The sequence below is a fragment of the Tyto alba genome, unplaced genomic scaffold (assembly GCF_018691265.1).
Source record: "Tyto alba isolate M040663 unplaced genomic scaffold, T.alba_DEE_v4.0 Super-Scaffold_38, whole genome shotgun sequence".
NCBI lineage: Eukaryota > Metazoa > Chordata > Aves > Strigiformes > Tytonidae > Tyto > Tyto alba.
The window spans coordinates 5,953,684-5,971,316 of record NW_024881313.1 but is presented as its reverse complement, the minus strand read 5'-3'; the positions used below and the strand labels follow the sequence as shown (position 1 = coordinate 5,971,316).

At 38.5% G+C, this 17,633-nt stretch overlaps 1 protein-coding gene across 7 annotated transcripts in view; it reads right to left on the bottom strand.

Annotated features, from left to right (window-relative positions):
- OSBPL3 (oxysterol binding protein like 3) overlaps positions 1-17,633 on the bottom strand; it is a 94,571-nt gene that overhangs the window by 38,757 nt on the left and 38,181 nt on the right. For 5 of the 7 annotated variants that reach the window (XM_032991584.2, XM_032991589.2, XM_042802013.1 and 2 more), the window contains 5 exons: positions 11,478-11,720; positions 2,663-2,782; positions 2,409-2,462; positions 2,090-2,203; positions 1,115-1,285 (listed from right to left, as the gene is read on the bottom strand). In XM_032991584.2, coding sequence (XP_032847475.1) covers positions 1,115-1,285; positions 2,090-2,203; positions 2,409-2,462; positions 2,663-2,782; positions 11,478-11,570 — 552 coding nt within the window. In that variant the 5' untranslated portion in view covers positions 11,571-11,720. The remainder of the gene's footprint in view (positions 1-1,114; positions 1,286-2,089; positions 2,204-2,408; positions 2,463-2,662; positions 2,783-11,477; positions 11,721-17,633) is intronic. The other 2 variants (XM_032991588.2, XM_032991590.2) reach the window with 1 other exon arrangement.

Below are 17,633 nucleotides of genomic sequence, written 5' to 3'. Positions count from 1 at the left end.
GACATCTCCACATGTTGCAGTCCTTCCAGTGCCAAACTACAACAGTGGGGGCTGCTTCTTCCCACAGAATCCTGGCTGCTTTCAGGTGCAACCACCTTAAATGGCCATGTGGCGCTTCCCATAGGCCATATATCAGTGTCTGCTCCACCATAGATCTCCATGGGTTGCAGGGGGGGCTGCCCTGCCGTCTCACCACAGGATACAGGGGGGTCTCTGCTCCAGCACATCTCCCCCCTTTCTTCCTCTGTTCCTCCACTGACCTTGGTGCTCACATAGATGTTGCAACTCCTCCTCATAAGTCCAACTTGTCCTCCCAGGTCCCTTCTCAAATACTTTATCACCACCATTGCTAATTGGCTTGGGCTTGGTGGAGAGGTGGGTCCAACTTGGAGCCAAGGGAACTTCAAGATCAGGAGCTTCTCACAGGGGGACACTGCTATAGCCCCCTCCCTTGCTACCCAAAAAACCCACCACTCACTCAAACCCAGGACATCAGGTCGTTTGTGAACCTAACAGTCACAGACTTTACCTAAAGAGAGTACACTGCTGACTAGACCCATCCACACCCAATCTAATCCAAGCATGGTCCTTGGATAGGTTTGAATAATGCTTCTATCTCCATTAAAAATATAAATAGCAACCACAGATGACAGCTCTTGGATAATTCCTATATACTCCTCAGGTAAGCACAGTCAGATTCATTAATGTAAAAGGGGAGATATTTTATTAGCTAAAGGATAAATTAAATACTAAAGGGAAAAAAATATATAGCTGAATGCTCTTGTGACCCAGACTAATATTCACCAACACATATCAGACAAATACTGATATATGTCTCAAAAATTATGAGGATTCTAACTCAATATGCAGTTTTAAAAGTCATCATGAAAATATAATTTACTGCAATAAAACAATGAGACAGTATTATAAAATTTAACAGCATCATAGAGAAAACTGTTTGGGGATAAATAAATAATACAATTTTCCTCTTGACATTTTAGATCATAACCTAAGCCCCACCATAAAATTCCATTACGATTTTTACTTAATAAACACAAATCAGACTAATTTAATTCCTGATGAAAGCTCATTATTTATAAGTCATAACTATTACCTTTCTACCAGGAGTGGAATCACAGAAACCAGGAACAGAGTCCGCAGTAGTAGACACAGGGAAGAAAAGATTATTGACGTCATGAGGAAACATGGAGATTTCATTTTGACGGTACATTCTGTGATGACGAAGTTTTGCTACCCATTCATCAAACAGCTCCTGAGATTTCACCTACAGAAAATGTCAGGTTTTGTAACATTCACATTCAAAATCACTATCAAAGAAACTAAGGTATTTTGTGCTCATTAGACAGCTAGTCTGGCTGGCCTTTATTGGCAACGTATCAGGAAAGTTTTTCTAATGATGCTCCTACTAAAATGCATACTGTATGAGGTTAAGCACGACAGGAAAGTAATCACAGGATAAAGTCAAGAAGAAGAGAAACTTCAGTTAGTATAATTATGACTTCCAATGCAGAGCACAATACTTCACTACTTCTAGATGGAAAAACCCCACAATATAAATTAAAAAAAAAATGTCATTTCTTAATTGCCATTTTTAATGTTTAGTCAAGGCTTAACTAACCACAAATAGACAAACAGAAATCTGACTTTGGCAATTCATTCCAGAAGGATAGATAAATCTAAACATTTGACCGTGGAAAATACTTTCTATGGATAAAACAAAGAGCAAGATACCACTACTGAAACTAAAAGCACTTGTGCATAAAGTGCATACCCTTTGCTGAATACAGTGCTAGTTGAAAGGAATGCAGCTAAACATGAGGCATCTTCAAAGGTTCTATTTAAAACAAGGTTACTGACTCTGGAACAGTACAATAAGGCCTCTCAAGTTATAAAGTGTAAACTAGTCTGTTGAGACTAGGAAGCTATTAGTATAACTAACAGACCTCCTACTATTGCCAAAAAAAAAAAAAAAAAAAAACAACCAACCAACCAAGTCTCCACCATACACAGATATTGTTGTTATTTTTGTTATTTTGGGAGCAAGGTTATAACAATCTTGAAGACCTACCTTCAGATGGTATATCTGCTCTTCTGTATCTAAATCTATACATTTTGTTGATTTCTTTACGGACATGACAGAAAGTCCAACATCAATACAGCCATGAAGCTTCCCTCTCTCTATCTACAAAAAAGTAAAAAGAATAGTCACTCCAGAATAAACCAAAAGGATAGATATTACCTGCTGAAACCATAATTTTCCCCCCTTCAACCTACTGTTTAGAACAGCTGAAACTATTTTCTATTGCCAACAATATGGAATTATTGTTATTTCAGACAAAATAGTGTTGTTACCGTATAATGGCCTTGAAGGGTTTCAGATCACTTACATCAGCTTGGCATTTAGAATACTTCAGAATCCCTCTGTCCAAAAAGAAGTATCTCTGTAACGAGAAATGCAGAGAATTAAAAACAAACAAACAAAACACCCAAAAAACCCCAAACAAAAAAACACCACAACCTCTTCCCATATTTCTCTGTAGAACACTTTCTCTGCTCTTAAGCAACCTTTTTGCCACAAAACCACACCAAGCAAATCCCACTCACATGGCATCAGGCTTTCAGATACACATTCCTTTCCTACCTTGTGCCAGCCCTTCAAAGGCCACTTCCTCTTTTTCAGCAAGCAGCCCTCCTGCTTCTGTGGCTCCTGGGTACAATTCATTGCCCCTCGGAGTCCTTCTACAATTTCCCAGCTGTCCTGCTTAAACAGAAAATCCAAATGTAGATCTTATTTCTTCCAAAGAACAGAATTGTTATGATACAAGAGGAAGAAGACTATAAGTAAAAAAAACAGAAACAAGTTATGTTGAAACCTTAGATCTGTCTTTTCAGTTTCTTATGTATCTTCCAAAATTCTGTTTTATTTTGATAGAAATAACACAAAATAAACAAAACACTATTTTTATGACACTATCCTTCATTGAAAGTAGGTGCTTACCAGAATTTTATATATATATTTTTCTGTACATACATACGCGCAGTGTACAGCGTATAGCCATAGCCTAGTCACAATTTAACATAAAAAAACCTTCTGACATCACAGGCAGAAACAGCCTCTGCTAAGAGGATACATATTTTGTAGGTTATGAAGCAGAAAAAGACACTGAAGACATTTTCTACAAAACTCTTTTGCTCCTATTCAGTGACTCAGGGTTTTGTGTTTGGTGTGAACTGTAGCCTCCCTAAAGTAAAAATAATAAAATATAAAAAAGTAAAATGAAAAAGCTAGGGAAGTAACTCAAGTACTATGAGGAACATGAAATAAAGGGAGAGAAAAAATACCCTTCATCACATACACCTCTAATTAAAAAAGGATCTCTCTTTTTTGCCATCAGGAACACTTAAATGAAAGACCCTGCTGCAACATAACAGAGAAGAGAATAAATGTAATCATATTTTTACAGTTCTTATTTATGGAATTACTGCTAATGACAATGTAGATGAGTTTCAATTTTTCTGATCAGAGATCTCATGCATTATTTATTGCCAGCTAGTATAGGATTTGACAGATCTAGAATTATGAACAACAGACAGGAAATGGCATGTGCTAGTACCACCCCCACATATTTGGAAAAGACAAAGAATGATTTAACATACAGAATTTAATGACACAAAGGACTAGTATGAAGCATTTCAGGGAAAATTGAACTATATCAGGCAGTTAAGTACTTGTCCTCCCTGTAAGATATGTGGGGAAGTATTCTCAAAAAGAACTTGACTGACTCAAACTTTCAACAAAAATCAAACAAAAATCAGCATGAGTGCTAGTTGTGCTCATTCATCCATCTCCAGAACCCTTAAAAATCACCCCTAGAAACCTAGAAAAAAAAATTACATCAGGTAATATGCTCATCACTTGAGTAACAAGGCATAATGGCAAACCACTTTCGAAAAGACATTTATTAAACAGCTTAAGGACTGTGATCTCTTATTCTGCCACATTACTGGCAGCACTCCACTATTTTACTGCTATTTTCCTTACACTGCACTTCACAGAACAAACTGGAAAGCTGCTCTGCTCCTCTGGTTTGAGTTCACTCTGCCAGCACTCACCACACAACAGGCTGCAAGCAGGAGAAATCTGAGGCTGAGCAGCTCCATTCAACATCCTACAGACCACCCAGTGATGTTCTGTCACCTGAAGGCAAGTCAAAACTGCACTTATCCTAACTGGAATTGTTATCACAGCACACATTTTGTGCCCCTACACGTTTGGGTTTTATCCTTGTCAGTTTTGTAACAAATAGCTTCTTTACTCCCTCCAGTTTGAGAGATATTTTGACAGCTACTTAGATACCATTATTTCTAACCAACGATCATTAAATCCCATTTTTCCTACTGAAAACCAGAAGTTACACTCCATATTATTTTTTTATTTTCGCTATTTTGGGACTCATTTAAAATACTCAATAATGATGAACCCTTTCCTGCTTTGAGGTAAAAAACTGTGGTATCAGAGGAGGTACTCACGGGTATCACGAGCTGGCGGGCTGCCTCCAGCCCAGCCGCAGCAGCCAGAGACCAACTGCACTGGTCGTTCACCCAGTGAAGCTGGCAGAGAATGCAGCAGAGAGACAGCCTGTGCCCGTGCTAGAGCTTGCTAGCTGTGGTTTGACAGCTATTCAAGTACAAAGGCAGCACATAAGCCCCTGCAATTAAGGGCTTTCCCCTCCGTCCCCACCTCGCCCCCTCCCTTTTCTTTTTTTTTTTTTTTGTACAGAACATTCCAATCTACACCTTTGAAAGCCAAAGAGAAATGATGTTCCACCATCTCCTTTGTGATAAACGTAAATATTAGGACACTAAATAATTTCTGTACTGGTCTTGGGACTTCTTTTTCCCATTAAAGATTAGTAACCCTTATATAACCACAAGAATTGGGAACGTTATGATGATAGCAGCCTCTATAGACAAATATAGTGTAACACTGCAATTTACATTAACAGCTGAACTTACTGCTGCTTAAATGCCCATGTGTGGATAAAAATCTCATCTCCTCAGAAAATATGATCTACTAAATGAGCCAATATAAAAAATAATCTTGACCTTAGCCAATTTCAAACTGGGGACTTGGATAAAGGTAAACATTTTAAAAAGTGAGAAACCTGACGGAACTAGGGAGAGATGATTCTAAATAAGGACTAACAGGAACATCTGCAAGATTAAGAAAAATGTTGTGTTTATTCTTTTGTTCCATTCTTCTTGAAATTAGCCAGAAGAGCTTAAAAGCTGTTTTTACTGATTACCAAGCAAGCTATCTCCCTTGCCTTCACTGAAATATATTAAGCTGCAGTACTCAAACACATAACTTTTCCCCTATGAATTAATCTGACAGCAGTCAAGACTAGTGATCAGTAGATCCTTTTCAACATTCTAGTGTTATATCTAATGAAACAACTTTATTGAACTTTGGATCAAGTTCTCACAGACTTTGGTTAAGCTTAAACACAGTATATGCTTGATATAGTGGTCTGCTTGCAGAAGACAAGCAGAAATTTGAGCACAATCAAGAAAAGCACATGAATCCAGATTCATCTTTCTATAAGGGTAATCTTAGAGAGAGAATCCTGAAGTGAGACAGACCCATGATACATTAGGCATGAGGTGACAATTACATCCACCTGGAACATACATGGTTGCAATAGTTTTCATCAAACTTTCAAATACAAAGAACATCCTGGCCTGCATTACAACTCCCATTTTGTCCGGGCCTCTCCTGCAGTCCAGACACAAGGTGTCTTCCGCATTCTTGCAGTAGAGTGACTTTTCTCATTGTTCTTCAGGTCAGTGAAGTAGCCAAGAATGCGACTTCACAATTAAAAAGTGTGAAAATGGGAAGAAAAGCTGAAGTGGGAGCACTTCTTCCCATCAAGTAGGCTCGATGGCCTGCCAAATCTCAGGTGGTGAAGGCAAGTCTCCTACTCACATTTCTGCCCTGGGAACCTCACATTTCAATTGCAAACTTTATGTAAAGGTAGCTTAGTTGAATTATAGATGGACCCTTTAAAAAGCACATGACTATTTAATCAACTAAATTACCCCAGGAAAGGCAAGGAATACCTCAGAGAATTAATAGTTTGGGGACCTTCTGGATACAGGCAAGATGCAATGCCGCAGTAACAGGTAACAGCATCTGGTCCTCTTCCACACACCTCCGTCCAGAAGAGTCCAACCTTTCCCACCTGAGCCACAAAGCTCCCACATTTTTCAAAACACTGCTGTTGCAGCCGACTGGCTTCGGATCCATTTTGTTCTTGACCTAGACCCTATGGGATCTTGATTGGTATTTTGTTTTGCAAGAGATCTGACACCTTATTTGATGAGGAAAAAGCATCAGTTGGCTATTGCTGGGAGCAGCTGCAGAAGCAAATGAAAACTGCTCACTCGCTAAAATGAAGGCAAATGAATTAGGCTGATCGGTTATCAACTGTTCTCATCTGTCTGAAATAGCAGAGGAGCAAATTGGAGATACAGGATTTCCTGAAAGCTACTGGAAGCATTCAGATTATGCTCCATTTTCCTGATCCTCATCCCACAACAGGGAACCAAAAGAGACACCTCAAACCATAGTGCTAAATTAAAAAAAACACACCACCACAACCCCCCTCACAAAGACAACCCTAAAACTCCCAGCTGAATGGCATTAACAATTCTAGCATAAGCCTAATGTCGATAGGTAGTGTCTTAAGGTTATGACACTACAAAAGGTTTTGTATCATTATGGGCCAGTATCTGCACAAAATGATCAACGCTGCATTTGCTGCCCAGGCAGACATTTCCCTTGAGGCTGAGGGAGGAACATACTCGTTACTTTTCTCAGGTCCAGAGGTGCTCATTTCAGATCAGCACTGGAGATCTGTAGCTACTACTCAGCTTATACCTGCTCTGTGGCTGAGAAAAAAAAAAAAAAAAACGCATTTTGGTCTTCAGAGATATGTCTGTTATTAGGTAACTGTAGTAATTTTCTGTATTTAATAAAATAAAAGCCTCCTAATTTTCTTCAATATTCTGTACCATACAGCTCCTCAAGGCAAATTATTTCAGGAGAAAGAATGAAGTAATGAGTTTGAATGGCTCTCAGACCAATGCTTGCACTTGCAGCTCCCTGAATGAAACAGATGACAGTGCCAGACTTTCTTCCAGTGTAAAATGTAGTCAGTTGTACCGAATATTTTAAAGTGCCAGAAATAGAAACCTGCTTTGTGGAGGATAAGGGTTGGCATCAGCTGCAACTAAAGCATTTGTTACAGTTCATAAAATTGGCAGAAATTATTTTATTTTCTTTTTTAGAACATGAGTTTTTTTAAGCAGCTCTTCTGACATAAAGCTTTTCCCTACCGAATCTATTTTAAAAGTTAGCTAAGGTCTTAGACTTAAAAATAACTACCACAATATATCTTCTTCTAATCACAGGTCAATTTAAATTTAAAGATCGAGAACAGTCTTCCTTCCTCACAAAACACAGTTTGAGTTGTGGCTTTGTGGAAGAGATTCCTTTCCACAACTGAAGGAGAGGGGCAGGAAAGAGCAGAGAGGTAGGATGCGGCAGTAGCCTCCAACCTGCTAAGGGGCTTCAAGGTGAAGGTGAACTTAGTGGAACGTAATTAACTGTAAGCACCTTCAGTTCACATGGCAAATGTGCTGCACCTGGCAGAAAAAGGGCACAGGAAGAAGCAGGCTTCTACAAGTCCTGTAGCCCTGCTTAAGTCAACTCTTTTTTGGCACAGTGGCCCACCTTCAGCATCACAGGATTCTACTTATGCTCTGCACCAGACACATGTTGGTCTATAGGGAACAACACCTAAATTTAAGCAGACACAGCAGCTTTGTACTACAGGGGTTCCATATCCCAATCTCAGGTAGCTTCTTATTATTTGATGCTAGTGTGGATCTGCAACAGAGCCTGCACCTAGGAAATCAGAGACACTCAAAACTCAGATCCCTCTCTTTTGGGGGGGAAAACCAAATGAATTGCCCAGGTCCCTTCCTCTGTGTTTTTCAGAATTTCTTTCTACTTAATTAGAATAAAAGAACTGCTGTGTCAGATCCACAGCACAGAGAAAAGCACCTGTCACGTAGATCTGTCATTAACCTGCAAGCAAGAAGTTTAGCTCTGAAGGTCCCCAAGAGAGGTGCAAGTGTTTGAAGGAGGAATAAGCAGCCCTCCATGGAACTGGAAGATGAAGGAAAGAATATAAAAATCATAGCTCTTCACTCCCCAATCTGCACAGCATATGGCAAAATTATTTAAACTTTCATGATACTATTAATAAAAAAGTATCAGTAACAGCATTACATTGCACTCTTCTACCAGGGCTTTGCAAAGAAAAAAAAAAAAAAAAAAATCTGTGGTACTTTTTAGATAAGGGCGTTTTTAACAGATTTATAGAACTTTAGATTGTTGCTGTTTTCTTAATAGAACACCCGAAGTGCTGTCATTTAAACTAAGATGCAGATGAAAAGGACAAATTAAGTAACACTCAGATGGCGGCATCACTCATTCTGTTTTGTCAGCCCTGAGTATGTGGATATTAGTAGGGATGGACTGCGGAGCTCCAATTTACCAATACAAGGGACTGAGTGAGAAAAGAAGCAATTAATGATATAAACAAAACTACTTCATCACGTGTGACAAGAAATCCTTTGTGGGAAGGGAAAGAAAGATTTGAACATCCTCACTGCACAGACCAACAATTTAGATTTTATATTATAAACTCTACTATACAGTTTATATCACTAAAAAGAGGGTCTATCTAGCAAAGTAAAGATCTTGATAATCTGAAAGACCAGAGCCTTTTGGGGAACAGGAACAGGGAGAAGATATTCCTTCTTCACCCAAAGCACTGCTCTGTCCAGGCCAGTAAATCTTGCAGATTATTGCCTCTGTTAGGCACAGAGCTCCATCTTTCTATATGCAGCACAGAAGAGTATATCTAACAAAACATTCACTGAAACATGCCACCATCAAAAACTATAATTAACAAATAAATTTTAAAAACACAAGGGAAAATGGCCCAAAGAAGTTATTTTCAAGTAAATATCCACAGTGCATACTGCACAGGATATTTAAATCTTTGTTTTTCCCAGCAAAACAGTTTGTTCTGTAAACTGCAAGATGACTTCAGTGTGAAAAAACAGTCACGTGAAAAGCACCAAAAACATCAGGGAATTAAGGAAGGAACATCAATACACAGCCATGTACATAAATAGTGACGGTGCTGAAAGAAACTGTAACTTAGAATTAATTTCTATTTTTTTTTCTTTCTAAACTGTGCTGCTTCAGAGGAAGAGCTCTAAATCACTTCAAAAGATGTAAACAAAGTTATAGGATAAGTTAGAAAGTTATTTCACTTGGTAAAGAAGGAAATAAAGTATTATAGCATTCCTTACAAATGTTAGAAGTTCCTATTTAAAACAAAAAATCATCATCAAGAGTACATGTAATTTCTGAAAAACATGTTTGTACATTTTCAGACCATATAGAAAAAACGAGCAAGCAGGAGATTTTAGCCCTGCATAGTGATCATTTTCCAGCATATAACAAGTCACAAACTCACCGACTTCGATATGCTTGCCTCTATCATTACCATCCCCTGAAAGCATGGACAATTAGTCAACCCATGTAGGTTCCCCAGATGCAAAAGTACACTGTTACTTACCTGGTATTGCAATGACCAACCATAAAAAGATTAATACTAACATGGTCTGAAGTAGAGACACTTATCACAATGCCCCATATTATCACACAGACACATCAACTGTATCACCCTTCAATACACATTGGGAAACAACCTATTTTATACCTCTGTTTCGCTTAAACCAAGAAGTGTAGGACGCAATTTACTATCAGCCCGAAATGAGCATGGATGTACCAGGAATACAAACAAAACTTCAAGCTGCATCTCTCACCTTGATCAGGTACACACTGCATTTCTGTACACGGCTCAAAGAGTAAAAAACTAGGGATTGACAAGATGACATTAAAACTTACTGAATTATTCCTTTTCTCCAAAGACAGCAGGTGAGAACAAAACAGGTAAGAAATGGGACCTGCTAACAGTCGTATCAAAAGCCTGAGCTAGCCAACAGATTTGATCATGTTAAATGGTAGTAAGTGAGGTTCTTGTAGAAATTGCCTCTGCATGAGTATGGTTTCTTATACCAGCTGTGCAACACACTGGTGGATCTAGTCACACTCATGTAAATCTTAATATTTAAATTATAACACTTGATACACATGAACTGTTGAAACAGACAATACCAAATGTTTTAAGTTACACTTTTTAAAGGTAACCTCATGCCAAGGATATAAAAAATAGTGTTGCAGGAAAACAAAAAAGGTATCCTGAAAGCAAGGATTTCTTTGCTCAGTGTACTAGAAATGTACACCATTTCTTACAAACACAGCACTTTAAGAGGCATCAACTGTTCAGAGATTTGTCTGCCTCGACAATTGTATGTACAGGGGCCAGAAGTCCCAGGAAAGCAGGTGCTATTTCAAAACACAGCTGAGGTCTCCAAAGCTTTTGGGGGACTGGGATGCTCAATTCCAATTAAATTTCAACCTGAGGCAGCTTCAAGTGCTCCACTAAGCCAGCATTTGTACAAATAAAAGTTTATGTTGAGCATATTGCTCATGACTTTGCAAGCACGGATTGAGCATGTTTAAGCTTAATTCTCACTGTGGCAGCAGGTCAACACTTCTTGCCAACAAACAAAAGCTGTCTTCAGCAGTGCCACTTGTCAGGTGCAAACACTCATAGATGTGTCTTTTAAAACTGTAAGGCTTAAAGAATAGCACAATGTCTGCAAAAAACAAAGCATCCTTTGGATTAGGCACCCAGATGCATAACATTACACAAATACTTATTTTCATAACTACAGTTCTACATCAACAACCAGCACACACAGCATTCACTGGCACTTCTTCATTGTCAGAGGCCCAAGTTTCAGAAAAATGTGTTCTCTTCCACACATGCATGCACACCTTTCCCTGGAAACTTGAAATAAGCAGAGCAGTTACACAATATTCTACCATAAAAGCGCTGACAGGGAAGATGTGAGTTTTCAGGATCAAACCACTGAGACCAAGCCACTACAGCAGCAATATTTCACTATAAATACACCAGACATACAGTGTGATAGAAATTCGAATTCACTGTTAGCATTTCAGTTCTACAAATGCTTGCTATTCAGCAATGTGTTTACTGCATTTGACCCAAAGCAAGATGCTGCTACCAGCAAAAAAAAAAGAGAGTAAAGAAAACAGAGAAGTGATGAAATAACACAAGGAAACATCGGGAAAACAGAGTTTAAGAGATCTGACAGTATTCAACAGCAAAAGTAACAGCCAATCTTAGTAATGCTTTCAGTTTGGTTAAAAAAGTTTGCATTACCTGTCGACTTCCTTGCTTCGAGGAGCAGCTGCTAGTACTTCTTGAAGGAGACAACATTTTCTGGGATACACCAAAGCTTTTTTCTTCACTCATGATCCAATACCATTTGTTTCACATAAGCTCACTTAGAACACCATTAAAAGGTAATTTAGAAAATGTGTTGGAAGACTCCTGGCAGAAACACAGAACTCCTTCTTTACCCAAATGAAGTCCAGTGGCATGACCTGCATCCCATGGAAATTCCTAAAAAGGACAAGAAAAACAAAAAGCAAAATTATCAGATGCCTTCTCTTACTGCCATCCTGTAGCATGAATCGTAATAACGCGTTTGGTAATACAAGGTGACTCCATCACTGTACATTAGCAGAAATTATTTCAACAATGACTTTAATATAAATTTTCAAGCCTCAAACAGTAGCAACATGAATTTTGGATCTTAAATGCATGCTTTACTTACCACTATTTATTCAGAGGACAAGGTACAGTATCAAACATCTTTTTCAAGATTTAAATTAATTTTAAAAAGGGTTACTAAAGACTCACATAGAGTATAATAAGTATCTAGATAAAACGGACCAAAACAACCTCAAAATGAGAACAAAGCATCTAATAAATTGTCTCACAAAAAATGATATGGTGAGTAATCAAAAAAATACCTCTTTTTCCCAGTTCCTTGATAATTTAAACAAGTAAGCATGGCTTCAGGTTGTAAGGATAAAAAAAAAACTATATAAAAGATAAATACATAAAAATAGAGAGCATGCAAACTCAGCTGCATAGACCTTTGCAAGACCACTCTTACCTGGAATCAGAAAGTTGTAACTATTGTCACATCAGTTGTCTCAGTCAGTGACTGGAAGAATAATTATCAGCCTGTTTAATAACAGTGCTATTTGCAGCATATGCAAATAAAAGCCATGCCAGAAACTCCCAATAATGGATTTCCAGTGTGGGCAAGAGTTGTCATGGTAACTGCATGTTTTTTTTTCAAAACCAAACAGAGGACATAACAAAAGGGTGATGCTTTCCAAAACTTGGGCTGGTGGAGGAGCTTTATAAACTGTGTATCACTTTAGATTTCATTGTCTCAGGCAAGGAATTTGCACACTAGGAAGAGTGCAAGAACCACCACTGGGGAAGGTAAGGAAGTTTCCACAAAGAAGAGAAATTTCACTGTGGAAACAGGGAGGCACTACTTCACAATCCTCTTGCTTGTGCTGTCAAAACACTTCTGAATTGAGATCACTGGTCATTGAAGTTTGCCGTTCATTTTTTCTTGAAGAGGCTTAAAAACCTATTCTAAGAGAAGCAGCACTTTCAGATCCCTAATAGAACACATTGTGTATTTTAAGAATTCATTTCCCTTTAAAAAAAAATCCAAGCCAAAAACCAGTCAGAAAAACCCCAAACAAAATAACAAATAAAAGCAGGTGCTGCATTTAAGATGAAGACAACACTATTCTGCAGAAAACCTCTCTCCCTACTGCCATAGTCTGAAGCATCCAACTTCTGAACAGAGACCTTTTCCAATCTACAGTGCCTCTTTGGCAATATTGTTTGCTATAACATTTCAACCAACGTGAACTCTTTTCACCTGAAACAAGGTCTCTCTTCATGGTATTTACCTTAACTAGTTAGAAATACTCAGTTACCCCCAGAGCATATCTATGCTCAGCAACAGTAATGAAACAAACAGCCCCAGTCTCCAAAAATCAGGTGAGAAAGCAAGCTCTCCTGGGGCTCTTTCACCAGTGAGTCAGCTTGGCAATTATTTCCAGGAACCATCATCATTAGACAGGTACAAAACCAGCGAGCACAACGCAAGAGCCAAAGAAAACCAGAACAGCACAGCAATGTGATATCAAGGTCTGAATTGGGCCTGGCACATGGGTTTTAGACTTAAATTACTACCTAGATTAGGAACAGTGCATTTTGGAGAAGGTGTAGTTGCTTCCTATCTGGAAGACAAATTTGTGTGGCATTTCATTAAGGACCAGCACTTTTAACGGGCCTAGATTTATCTCACTTCATGCAGGTTTTTTAACTGTGGCTTAAGTATAAAGCATAACTCTCTTGCTTAGTTTCAAGCTATATTTAGCAAAAGAATTTAATGATAAGATCTCTATTAACAAGCAGAGGGCAAATCTTCACGACAGAAACGGAAACATGCTTCCTGCAAGCTCATCATTCACGGATTCCCTTCAAAGTACCATGCAGCAAGGGCTTTCCTTCTTTGGCACACTGTTCGCTCGGATAACCGCCTGTCCTCTTCACTGCTCCATGTTCAAAACGAGCACTTTATCACTTGGCTTTCATTGGTGACTGACTGGCATGTTGGCAAAGACTCCCAGAGTTCACAGCAAGAAACAGGCTCTAATCTGCAGCAAACGCACTGACAGTTGTTGTCATCAGCACCTTTCAAGTATATCTCCAGGACGCATTAGATTTAAGTTATACAACACCCTTTGCCTGTTTGAACACACAGCACAATGGTTGTGATGTTCTGGAAGAGTCAGGTAACTGAAAAAAAACAGAGGTCTTACGGACTTTAACACAAAAAGAAGCCATATAATCAGAAGAGTATTTCTATCATCATGGTTTTGGTGCGAACTTTAAATGAAGGTAAGGTGTGGCTACATTATCCCTTTAGGACAGAGAAGAATTGCATTTCCACTGCAAATCTCCTGGTCCCCCCCTCTTGCCGCATTTAGGTTTGCACTGCAGGACAGTCTTGGAGCATGGAAACCAAATCCCTTTTGCATGAAATGTGCTCCAGGAGTGCATCCAGTGTTCAAAGAAAGTATTGGCTCCACAGCTCCAGACTAGAGCTAGTCCTGACTAGTCCCATCCTGGTATAGATGTTAGGTCATCACCTTTAACTGACTGACTACAAAGGTCCACTTTTACTGCATTGCTCTACTTGCTAACATTGGCGTCATCTAGACACAGACTTATGCCACCTAACTAAGTATTCAAGATCTTCTAGGACAACATAATTTGTCCTTTTGGAATCAAAAAGAGACACAAACAGGCACTTTTCCAGAATTCAAATGAGCTGAAGGTGACTCAGCCACCTAACCAGAGGTACTTAAATGAGGGGCAGAAGACAGGTAGAGTAAATCAGAGAGCACATGAAGTATTTTGTCAGTCTGCTTCCAAAACTTGGCTTTAGAATTTTCCTTTATTCCTTCAAATTAATTTACTACATGGGCTGAAGAAAAGGCTTTTGTTACCAGCACTGAAGAAAGCAGGAGTGAAATGTGCCTGCTCTCTGAAGTGTTTTATTATTATTTTATTTGTGTTTCCCAGTAATTTAATTTGTTACCTTGAGATTTCCAGATTTGAACATGAAAGTGTATGTGAATAATGAATGTGACCCCAACTCATCTGTAAAAACTGCTGCATGCTCCAGCAACTACTTTGTGCTCCTTTCTAAAAGTTCACTTCAAATTCAGGAATAAAAAAGAAAACCGCGGTTGCCCTTCAACAATAACCCACCTATTCTTCCAGGAAAGTGTGAAAATGCTGATCCTGCATCCCGAACTGAGTGTCACGTTTTGGCTGCCAGCAGCTGTGACTGGGCCTCTCTAGGGCAACTGACATTTTACATTACCTGTGGAACTTAAGGCTACCAGGTACAAGAGCAATTACAACTTTGAAACAGGCATAAAAATCAGTATTATGCTAACTAAGCTAAGATTGCAGCTGAATTTGATGTTTTGAGGTCATCATGACCCGAATGCTTCAGGTTCAATACATTTTGCTCCTCCCCATGCCATAGGACAGTCTCAACTGTGTTTGCTCCCACCTTTCCTCTGGAGCCCACAGTGCCACTCACTTTGGTCTACTCCAAAAAGACAAATCAAAGGTGTGAGGCTGAGGTAAATCCAAATAAAATTAGGACAGGAATTTTGACAAGTGCTTAGTATTGGCCTAATTCTTTGCTATCAAGTCAACAGCACCAAAAGTAGGTCAAGAATATTTTTCCAAATGACCTCGCTGGGTGCATTTTAAAGAATTAAGAATACATGAGTATCAGATATTATTTATAGCTACTATATCCTAAACCCATAAACAGCACTCATCTCTACTTATCATCTGTTAATAAGAGCCTTATCATTCTACATCAATTAAAGCTAACGTAAACGTATGATAATATGTACAACAGGAAGACCTATTTTTTTTTTTTTTTAAAAAAGTACCATCCGGAGTTGTCCTCAAACCTTTACAACTGTACACGTTCAAAGCAGCCTCAGTATCACAATTCATCTCTTGCAACTCTCAAAGTAATAAGCTTACAGCAAAATCCAAGTTTTTCCACATTGCACAAAAGAAGGCAGAAATTCAGAAAAAAAGGGAAAAACTGCAGTAAAGAAAAAAAAAAATCAACATTATGCAATTATTTTTGTCATGGCTCTGTAAGAAAAATAAAGCCTTAACAGCTGCTTCAGAGCTGATTCAGCAGTGGAAGAACACTGTAGAGAGATTTTGAGCAGCAAAACTGGAAGCATACATCTCGTTCTATAATTGTCATCAATTACGGTTTTGTGGCTAGAATAGGAACAGAAAGCCTGATAAAGTGTCACATGGACACAGCAAGCACAGGACTGAGCCATCCAAATCAGAGTTACAAGCAGCACTGAGTGACTTTCATGGAATTAAAAAAGAATCCGTGCTGAAACCTTTGCTCTGGAGTTATTATTATATTCCATTCACTCACATCCACCTGGATAAACAAAGCAATAGCCCTTTCCAAGTATTGCTTTCATGGCTTTCTCTGTTATACTTCAAATTGTCAGCTTTAATCTAACCCAGTGTCTCATCTGGCTCAAAAAAGGAAAGAATTATTTATAGACCACGGATATGCCATATACAACTATTAAAGATGTCTTTTCAAGGCAGGTATTTGCTGTTCCTGAATTACCATAAGATTCATACTCTACTGAAGGACAAAGCACACAACTACTTTCCTGTTGCTAGCTATTTTCTTTACAGAAGAAAACTTGTAGAACCAAGGATAAAATAGTTTAAAACAACTAAATTTATAAAACTATCTTTGAAGGCAAAAGTTCAAACAGTTTAGGGAGACTAACAATAACAGGGAGTATTTCAGAACTGCCCTTCCATTAGACAGGTGCTGTCTCTAGACATCGTCCAAATCACAACCTCTGTTGAGCAGTTGCTTTCATTAGCCATGGACACACACTACTCTATGAAGTAGTCCGTGATGCAAAGAAACAGTTCCATCTAGCCCAGATCCTTAAGGAGGCTATTGTAGTAATTAAATCATGCTGTTTTAGTGACCCAGAAGAAGAAAATTTAGTTCAAACAAAACTCTCCTAATTGTCTAATCAAGAGAGACAGAGTGGGAAAGAGAAGAAGCTAGACAAACAACAAATATATCGCATTTAACACCAGATTACTTTTCACGTATAACATTCATCACTTGATGAAAGAAAATCCTGTATGTTCCAGTGTACAGAAAGCAAAAAAAAAAAAAAAAACAAAACAAAAACAAAAACAGAAACAATCCAGTAGATCACATCCCAAGAAAGACACCAAAGAAGAACATGCTTCAATATCAAGTCTAGTCAGACTGTCCTGAAGCAAAGCAAATATCTGCTGTTTCACTAAACCTTGGGGTGAATAATTCAATCCTTATATTAGAAAATTCTTATATAAATTTAGAAATAGGTCAGTTGGCATCCTGAAATATAAGTATATCTAAAAATACCACCTTTCCCTCATCCGCCATCGAAACTGACTATAATATCCCATGCAACATGATTCATTTTAAATGTATAATCTTGACACTGTTTCCACCCCCCTAGGAAATCTGCAATAGATTATACTTTCATAAAAAAACTTGCTGGCTATATATTCTAGATAGATATGTTAAAAATCTTGGTGACTAGCTATACAGAAAATACATGCAGTAATGGCTGTATCATTACAGTAATCAGTCAGCTGTCACACCACCTTTTCCTCCCAACTTTTAATCGCAGTCAAGAATCATAAATAATAGGACTGACCTGGCTCACAGTCAGGTCCTAAATAATTAATAATTCACCTTCTGCACCCGCCCCTTTTGGAAAGAGCTTTGCCTAAGGACAGCCTGGCAGCTCAAGGCTCTCCAGCGTGAGCTGCCAGAGAGAG